Genomic DNA, 9,822 nt, shown 5'->3' with positions numbered 1-9,822 from the left:
AACCATCATTAACGTGCACTTTCTGTGTGTCAGAAATAGGGGTTTTTGATCTTAAAGATGCATATAACTTGGGAGCATTCCCAAGCATTGTTCATATCTGTTTATTTCTGTAAGTCCCAAAGACACACTTGATGTGAAATTAGCACATATTTCCCCATGCACTACATCCATTTGTTTTTTACATTGACTGCTTTGGTGAATGATCACCAGTCCAACACTCTTTTTGTTGAACCTGAATTTCAGACTTATGAACGTTAACGGCTTCAGCAATCGCCCGAACACTGACTCACTGATTCATTCAGCACTGCATGAATATACTCAGGAGGTGATGGGCTGTAGCATTGCTGTTTGCTGAGTCCATTCACTGCATAATTGGATAAATTATTCAATGAGGATACGGTGCTGTCTGTGGCGGCCAGACGCACAGCCCTCTAGGAAAGCCTGAAAACGCCTGGGGATTTGCAGATTGACAGGAAACTCCGGGGTCAGGTTCAGCGCAACATGAGAGTGACGGGCTTTTGATGCACTGCTTGTGTGTTCTAATCACCATATGTATGTACAAACAAATAAAAGCAAAAGACTTCACAATGGACTCGCAACAAAACAGACAGGATGCGGCCTCTCGCTCTTTCTCTCGCACCCCCTTCCTCCTCCTGTCTTAGGACAGGTCATGTGATGGAAGAAATGTGTTGGTGGTCTCAGGCAAAGCCACAGACCCCCCCCTACCCCATGTCCTGCTCGTCAACTCCACCCTCACCCTCACCCCTGCTTACAAAGCCTCCCTGACCTTCACTCTAATTGGAAGGAGGGTGAAGAGGGGGTGTGTGGGTGGGGGTCCAGAAAAGGAGGGATGTGACTGTTTTTTTTTTTTCTGGGGAGATTCCCAAGACTCAGTGGGGAAGGTGAGATTCTCCATCTACCAAACAAAAGATTCTCAGCCTTCACTGCACAAACACCCTGCTGTCAAACACACACACACACACACACACACACACGAAGCCACCAATGAAGACCACTGGAATATTTTAGAAGAGCTTAAAGTTCCCAAGGTGCAGTGTTCACTAGAAACCACACCTGTCCTGTATTAAAGCAGGAAAATGTGCCATGAGTGTAATGAAGACGTAAAATTAAGGCTGGAGAAATGTAAACTGTTGCTTTACATCCACTTATAAGCCAGAAGAAATGATCTGGGATCTTCATGGTGAAGACTACTTTAGAGGTTTTCTACCTTCTCAATTATCCATTATAGCTCGGACAGTTTTTCATTATTAATTATTTCCACATAAAATATTTCACAATATTGATATTGAGAGAGAGAGAGAGATAACCAATACTACACACACACACACACACACACACACACATATATATATATACACACACACACATATATATATATATACACACACATATATATATATGTGTGTGTGTGTGTGTGTGTGTGTGTGTGTGTATATATATATATATATATATATATATATATATAAAGTAAAGTTTGATCAAGGACAACATGTTTTTCTTTCTGGCATTTTTGAAACCTTTTACCAACAATAACCATCCATGTCAGTATTCTGAAACCATTTTTTAAAATCTCAGTCCAAATTTCTTTCAAATATTAATTAAATTCAAGTTAATTGCATGTCTCAAAATAAACGAATTCCTTTGAACGTTGTGTGCATTGCTTTTTATTGTTTACCTAATTATTATGATTTTTTTGCCTTCATAACATATCTTTGGGGAGCGCGGAAGTCTTTTTAGCTTCATTATCGACTCAATCCCCTCTCAGTGGGCTCGAACCCCCTTTGGCTTTTGTTTCACAAGCTGGCCTACTGTTCAGCTGTCAAAACAAGGGAACCACGTAACAAGATCAGCCGGCGCCATTCACAGTTTGGGCTTCAGAGTAGCCACACACAGGAGCCAACAAGCTGGAATGCCGGAGAAGGTCTCCAGCGCGATGGCCGTAGGTGACAGGTCAGCAAGGACGGTGGCATAGAACAAGGGCGGTCTGATAAATAGTGTGACTTGACTATTTAAGTTTTTAAAAACGATTCTCATACCTTCTGGCCATGCCATTGTTCAGTTACATATTCTTTAACACACAGCCTCATGCTCCCAGTCAGTCTCACATGACAGAATAAGACGAACCGTCATACACCAACTCACACTGACATGGCAGGAGAGGAAACGAAGAAAAAGGAAGAGGACATTCAGCTGGGTTTGTGGTATGTTTGAAGTCATATATAATATATATTTATATATCCACACGCGCAGCACATTTCACAAAGTTCAAGATATTCAACAACAACAGCACCAAAGAGATTTGACTGGTTCACCCCCACCCTCAACTATACATTCAATCTTTCAGCATTTTCAAATATACTAATCATCTATTACTTACAGACAAGAATAATTTACAATAAAATAGCCATTTTTGTTGTGTTGTACAATTCTCATGTTCCTTGGTTTTTATACAAGTACTGTTTTTTTTCTCCAAAACCAAAAGACAATGCTCTTTGATATTTCTTTTCCTCATCTGACTAAGCTCCGTTTGCTTGGTGACATCTTTCACAGTGTTTGACTTCAGAAGCGCCGTGGTTATGTCCGTGAAGGAAAATCAGAAGACCTTCCGCCATTAATATCCATTACTCTCTCCAGCAATTAATGAGGTGTCCCAACTTGTGCGAGCAGCTTATCAGAGGTCCCAAAGCTTGTCTCCGGATTATAGCTTAACATGGAAACCAGGACAACAGTTTTCAGCATTATCACAGACAGCGATGTGGAATACTGCATAATAAAGACGTTTAAGTCACAAATCTGAGACGCGTTTATAAAAAAATCGTACTGGGCAAAGTCCTCACAAAAACCATTTAGAAAACAACACAGAACAGTTAAACTACAGTACAGTGTGACAATTTCCTTCGTTTGTTTTGGCTTAAAGTGGTGTCTGTCTTTCTGTCATTTTTATCAAAACCATTTATTTAATAACAAAAAGTGTCTATTTAAAAAAAAACTATAATTATGAACGGTTTCTTATTACTGCCAATAATTTATTTATTTTTTTCTGTGGAAAATCATTCTTATTTGTTCTAAATATAGACATTTTGCCAGAATATGGGATCGAATAGCTTTAATTTCACCCTTGCAATGTTGTACCAAAATAAATACAAAAAATAATAGTAATGCAGACCTCTCACGATAAATTGGTTCTGAAAACAGTTCGGCCCGAATGCAAGGATTTGATCTTAGTGCAAAAAGCTGAAGCTTTTTAAAAAGTCTTGTGGATGTGTGTGTGTGTGTGTGTGTGTGTGTGTATGAGAGACAGGCATCATGTGTGTGCAGCGAGACGATTACATGAAGGATGAAGAAATGAGGCGCACGGCACAAACAACACAGACGAAAAGGCTCACAAACATAGAGAGAACGAAATGTCCAAAATTCCAACCCCTTACAGGGAAAACCAGGCCATGATAAAAACGATTTTTAAAAAATAGTAATCCGCGTCATTCCAAGGTCTTTTTGTCCATGGCCTCTTTGCCATTGGTTCGAGAGTAAGGCTCGAACGCGGAGGAGCTCAGGTAGCGCGCCGAGAGTTCCTGCAGGTTTCCGGCCAGGGAGCCGGCCATGGCGAGAGGGCTGGTGGAGATGCGCGTGGCCACCGAGCCCAGCAGCGCAGGCATGGGGAAGCCGAACAGCCCGTGATGGGGGTGTGGGTGCGAGCCGCCGGCCGTGGAGCCCTGGAGGCCCGCGAGCGACGTCCCTGAGCCGGTGACGGCGGGCTGGGTCGGGCTGCTCCCCGCCACCCCGGTGCTGCTGGCGCTGCTGCTGCTGCCAGTGCTGCTGCTGGCGCTGCTCCCGCTGCCGTTGGGGGTGGAAGAGCTGCTGGAGGTGGCGGTGAGGGCCATGGAGGGCCCGCGCAGGGCCGAGCCGCAGTGGGGCAGCAGGCCCGGCAGGCCGGGCGGAGTTAACAGGCGGCCCTGCTCCAGCAGGCGCAGCACGCTGCAGGTGGCTGCCGTCTCCGAGACCACCGAACGCAGCTCCGAGTCCTTGCCCTGGTCCTTCTTCTGCTTGGTGCGCCGGTTCTGGAACCAGACTTTTACCTGCAGGCAGAGGGAGGGAGAGAAAGAAAGACTGTGTGGGTGTGTGTCTGTGCCAAGATAAAAAACAAAAAGGATCAATCATTCTCATCCTTTGTTCTCCACACACCGTGCTGCATACAAAGCGTCATCAGAAGACTCATGCACTTCATTTATAAGTCATAAGGTGGCTTAGGTCAGCGCCGGGGCCATCTTGTAGTCACATGCAGTCGACATTTAAACAACTGAATTCGGCACTGAAATGCGTTACGTGGTCGGCAGGTTATGCAGCACGAACCCTCCGCACCTCGGAGGCAATAAAGTTCCAGATAATAAAGCCAGATGCGGTGAGCGCGAGTTTTAATGTAGCTGTTTTCTCAGCAGCACGTGAAAGAAGGAGCAGAAAATGGCTGAGACCTTGCTCGCCACACAATGCCTCCCCTCGCCAAGGCGAAAGAACAGGCGCAAAAAAAAAAAAAAAACGAGTTTAACCTACAGCAGTGTCACTGCGAGACAAAGCGTTGCGGGGAGATAAAAGGAAAGCAATCAGACACTTGAAGCACAACAGCGGGCTGCAATAACAGCCGACTGGAAAAGCAGGCAGGTCCACATGCGGAAAAAAAAAAAGCATCCGAGTTGATAACGAATGATCAACACTGCGCTTTCACACTCGCGGGACAATTTATGTAGGTGCAAAAATGTGGGTTTATATAAAAAAAATGTAAAAAGACACGAAAACATAGTGGTGAAAATTTTTTTAATGTTCACTGATGCTTGTCGTGTGTTAAGCGATCATTTTTGGCCAGTCGTGCAAATGCCGTGAGATGGGTTAGTAGGTCAACTGGAAAACGCGACCCCCCCCCAAGAAAGCTCTGTAAATGGGGGTCTGATCAGTCCGTCATCATGCCCCCCCCCCCCCCCCCCCCCCATTGTAAGCGCTCATCCGCAACCCCATTTATTGCACCCTCTCTACATTAGCAAGCTCCCGTATAAATATTGCCAAGCGCCCAGCGGCCTGAATGGGCGCGTTTCCCTTCGGCCCTTCTCTCCACGCCTTCCTGAGCTGCGTGGCACAAACAAAACTGATTGTGCGGAACACTTCAGACAAAACGAACGTGCCATGTCCCCCCGTTACTTTGAAGGGGAATGTTAATTTTTTTTTTTTTTACGATGCCGCCATTAGGGCCCACTTCATCAGGGCAAAAGAAAAAAGATTTAATTCAACCAAGTAGCTGAGGCAATTAATACTGACGAATGATGCTCCCTGTGACAAAAACCGACCCGCTCAGCTATACCACAGTCTCGTTTAACGCATTCACGTGCATGCATGTTGAAGGACAATTCACCAAAATAACCTGCAAAAAAAAAACTAATGACTTCAGTATCTTGCCATATTTAATCATATCTGAATATGGTACAACTAAAAAGCACTGCAGCGATAATGTCGGTAAAAAGCAATGGACAGAAACTGACATTTATAACAGAAACGGTCCCTCTGATGAATGTAGATTGACCCTCTTTCTCTTGTTTTCTTTCGTCGACGTTGGAACTCTAGTACGGCAATGATTCGATAGTCATCAAACATTTCGCAATGATTGTTGCCTGTAATTTCAGACACGAGTGTTATTCATGCCCGCATACCCACACACACATTAGTATCTCGTCAACACGTCTGGCCGGTTTGCATGAGCTGTAAGCGGATGTGTAATCCCAGCTGCCGTGCAGCGCGCAAGCGCGTGGCTGAGCCGGGGGCACGTACAGTTCACCACAGTGAGCGCGCACAGACCTTTGCGTGACCTCTTGGCTGAGTGCGAGGTGAAAAAATGCTTTTCCAGGCCATTTTTTTTTTTTTTTCATGGCTGATGACTCAAAATCTAAAATACGCCCAAACAAACGTCTTAGATCAGGGTCGAGCCATGCTATTTTACAGAGAACGTTACGGATTGGAAAGAAAAGTATTTAAATATATGGGAGGTTAAAATATTATTAGCAGGGTCGTCTGTTCTCTGGCAGCCTGAAGAAAATAAAACAGCGACCGCATCAGCGGCTGCATTTTCTTGCTCACGGATACAGAGGGAAATTGCAGAGAATCTCCAGACACCTCAGATTATAGCTGTCATCAGTCATCAGAAAGTTGAAAAAAAAAATCTAAAGTGTGGGTTTAAGTAAGTATCAGCATTATTTCAGCACAACACCAATTCACATTGACTTTTACACTGCTGTTAGCACAAATCTGCTTTCTGCAGGTAAATGGGTTAAAATTGCTTTCTGGCACACAGGAAGTGTGGCTGATTTTCAACAGAAGCCATTTTCACACACACAGCTCCCAAACACTCTGAGGTCCCAGTCTGAGAGTGTGTGTGTGTGTGTGTGTGTGTGTTTTACCTGAGTTTCAGACAGGTTGAGCTGACGGGCCAGTTCGGTTCGCTCTCTGCCCACGACATACTGACACCTCTGGAACTCCATCTCCAGGCGATAGAGCTGCTCTGCCGTGAAGGAGGTCCTGGTGCGTTTGGGTCGGTCCAGATCCAGCCCCTTCGGCAGAATGATCTCTCTGATGGACCCTTTGGCATCTGGAAATAAACAAGTGTAAGAACTATTTGAGTATTCTCTAGTAGGAGACATGCAGTTTTGTTGACCAGTTTAGTTTGCCTTTAATTAAATATTAGAATATTAAAATAAAAATAGTATTTATGTAGAATTCTGAAGAAATAATTCAGAAAATAATATAAAATATTTACAACAAAAATGTATGGCATTTGAATACAAAATTAATAATTGTATTAAAAAGTCTGTATATCTGTACCCGTCTTTTCTCCTTTAATATATTATTTAAAACCTTTATGAAAAATAATAGAATTCAATGATTTAAGAAATGTGTACATAAACATGAAGTATGCATAATATGCTAAAAAAATATTATATTCTTTCTATATTTTGTTTAATTAAATTAAGTAAAACACCACAGAAATTTGATGAATTCAATCTCTATATGCCTCTGTTTCAGACTTCACTATTAAAATAATTTAAAACATTGAAAGGAGATTTTCTTCATTAAAAGTGAATTTCTGATTAATTACATTTGTTCTTTAAATAATATTGCACAATAAATTAGCAAAAAATAAATCAAAGTAAATGTATTTTGTTTTCTAAGACAGAACATGGCCAAAACACACACAAAAAACGTAAAAGCAAATTGGTCAATATTGACTTTTCGCTGTGTTCATACAAATTGCTCTTTATTTGATTATTATAATTATTGTTGCAGTTACTAAATGTAACTAAATCAATCCTGTAAAATCAAACATTAAATGCAGACATTGGGCGCTTTGTCGCATTCAGGGAAATAAGTGTGTTCACTTTGTGCTACATTTACAATTTCACCATTTCAAATAATCATAAATAAGGAAATGGCAAATAGAAGCAGATACCTTTTATACTGCTCTGAATTTTATACCTTCACATATTTAAAATTATACTGGATAAATACTAAATAAATAAAGTCCAATACAAGATTTGTAAAGGTTTTAGATTATGAGCTATGACAAACAATGAAGCGGGAATGAGTCTTTGAATGTGATTTATGTGAATGTGAATGTTATAAAACTATTATAATATTATCATTCTATGATAGTTTTAAAAACATATTAGATGTATTATGTGCGTTGTTTTTTTCAGGCATTAGAATCACTGGAATGTTTTTGCCAATATTAATTTACAAGTTGAACCATGCTTTCTGAAATCTGTACGTTGTTACAGAAACCAGTTCTAATAATAAAACCTGGATTATGAAATGAGCTGACTTTCTAACCGGGCTCGGCAAATTCCTCCCGTGGATCTGAGGTTTCCTCACTCGCCCATTCCCGAGTGGATAAAAACGAAGATGGGTGTTCTCACCTCGCACCAGGATTCTCCTGCAGTAGTCCGGGTCTCCTGCGCTGCCCTGACTTTTTTCACAGCCCTCCGTCGCCCCCGACTCCTGCTGATCCTTCAGGAACGTTTTGGAAAGGTTTCCCTGGGAGTCCTTGCCGTCCTTGCCCTCCTTCAGCCCATTCTTCAGCATCATCCCCGACTCAGTGTCTTGATTGTACCGGACGTCCATTCTCATCGATCTTCTTCCTCCCCGGGGACAGTATCGCAGCCCCTCGCAGCCTCCGAGTCAACTACCTAATGCTCCACCAGACCACCCTATTTACTGCTGTCCAGCCTCACTTGCCCAATGATCGTGGACTTACCGTCGACGAGAACGGCGACTGAGGTCCCCCCTCCTGTCACCTCGTTACCCGCACATCAAGCGGATAGATGATCTCCAAATAATCAGGGCGACGGACGGACGGACGGACGGACGGATGCGCGCTCCCCGTTTCAATTGATTACGGTAATTTTCTGCTGCCTCCACATTTGCGTAACCTCATGAATACGCAAAAAAAAAAAAAAAAAAAAAAAAAAAACATTGGCCCCTAATGGAGGGGTGCGCTCGTTCCGTCCCTCTCCATCACTCAGCCCTCAGCTACTGAATCAAGTGAAATGATTGGTCTCGGTTTGGCACAAAAAGCCTCCCCGACAGCCCAGCAGCAGCACACACACGCACACACACGCACACACACACATGCGACATGTACTGAGGAATGCCACTTCCAGAAAAGTTCCCAGACACTTCATCCTCGGGTCCTTGGTGTGTGGCCAGGCATTTTTGGAGAAGAACCGCCTAATGCTGCTCGCACCGGTCGCGCTGGCTCACTTTGCTGGTGACTATGGAGTCCTCACTGATGTGCAGCCCTCTCTCTCTCTCTCTCTCTCTCTCTCTCGTTATGGTTCAACCGCAGGAGGCAGAGCGGGCGACAGAAAAAGACAGCGAGAGAGAGAGAGAGTGAGAGAGAGAGACAATCAGAGGCGGAGTGATGGAGACGGTGGTGAAAAAAAAACACCCCAAAAAAATCCACAACAGATGAAATTTCTAATGGAGACGGAGGAAGAGGAGATGGCTGCATGCACCGTCCGGCAACGATCGGACCCTCAGCGCCCACCTTCAGCTGGAAACCATCGCCCTCGGACGAACACATCGGCTAAAGCCGAAACTGGGACACAAAAGCTTCTGCCTTAACTCCCCAAACACTCACACTCAGCAAAGCTAAGTGAGCCCCCCCCCCCCCCCTTCTTACCCCGTCCCTCTCCCACACACACACACACACACACACTCACAGACACACACACTAGACTCCCACCCACTCGCTCTCAGCTATTTCATTGTCAGTGCAACAGAATCTCGGGGAGCAGCAGTGGCTGGTAATCCAATAAGACCATTGATTAGGCTACAATGATTCAATTCAAGCCAATGGCCCCCGTGCAAAGAACATGCCCGGGCCCTTCTTGTCACCTTGCGGGGCCCGCCGGCCCTCTTTGCTCTTCTCCACCCCTCCCTTTCTCCAGCGTCCATTCATCCCTTTATGAGAAAGAAAGAGGAAAAGGAGTGAAAGATGGCAATTATCTAATTGGACTATTAACAAACAATTCCACGAGTGCGTCTGTGAGGTGCGGTGGAGCTGGGAGGCCGTGAAGGGCCGCGTGTTGCACTAACTTTATTCACGGAGTGTTTGGGGTGGCCCGCTGAAGTGGAAAGGGTTGGGGGAAGCTGTTAAGAAAGGTAAGAGGATGGTAAGAAAAGAATGGTTTTGGAGAAGAAGGGAGAAAGCTCTACTGCATTCGCTGCTCTGCTCAGGCTTGGGAAAATGCAGCATGAAAAGAGAGA

General features: G+C 44.1%; 1 protein-coding gene across 1 annotated transcript; it reads right to left on the bottom strand.

Annotated features, from left to right (window-relative positions):
* Nucleotides 1-2,216: 2,216 nt before the first annotated feature.
* Nucleotides 2,217-8,512, bottom strand: vax1 (ventral anterior homeobox 1). Its single transcript, XM_028989607.1, has 3 exons — nucleotides 7,971-8,512; nucleotides 6,459-6,646; nucleotides 2,217-4,097 (listed from the first exon to the last, which is right to left on the bottom strand). Exons 1-3 carry the CDS (start codon nucleotides 8,179-8,181, stop codon nucleotides 3,501-3,503), a joined length of 996 nt encoding a protein of 331 aa, XP_028845440.1. The 5' UTR covers nucleotides 8,182-8,512; the 3' UTR covers nucleotides 2,217-3,500.
* Nucleotides 8,513-9,822: the final 1,310 nt, after the last annotated feature.

The sequence above is a fragment of the Denticeps clupeoides genome, chromosome 8 (genome assembly GCF_900700375.1).
Source record: "Denticeps clupeoides chromosome 8, fDenClu1.1, whole genome shotgun sequence".
Lineage (NCBI taxonomy): Eukaryota > Metazoa > Chordata > Actinopteri > Clupeiformes > Denticipitidae > Denticeps > Denticeps clupeoides.
The sequence above is the reverse complement of the archived record's forward strand: the minus strand, read 5'-3'. Positions and strand labels throughout refer to the sequence as shown.

Bases quoted from the DNA above. Each gene is read 5' to 3' on its own strand.
- vax1 (XM_028989607.1), bottom strand. From the start codon at position 8,181: ATGAGAATGGACGTCCGGTACAATCAAGACACTGAGTCGGGGATGATG. The intron at 6,647-7,970 runs GTGAGAACACCC...GTTTATTTCCAG, and splicing joins CAGGAGAATCCTGGTGCGAG to ATGCCAAAGGGTCCATCAGA. The intron at 4,098-6,458 runs GTAAAACACACA...CTCTGCCTGCAG, and splicing joins TCAACCTGTCTGAAACTCAG to GTAAAAGTCTGGTTCCAGAA.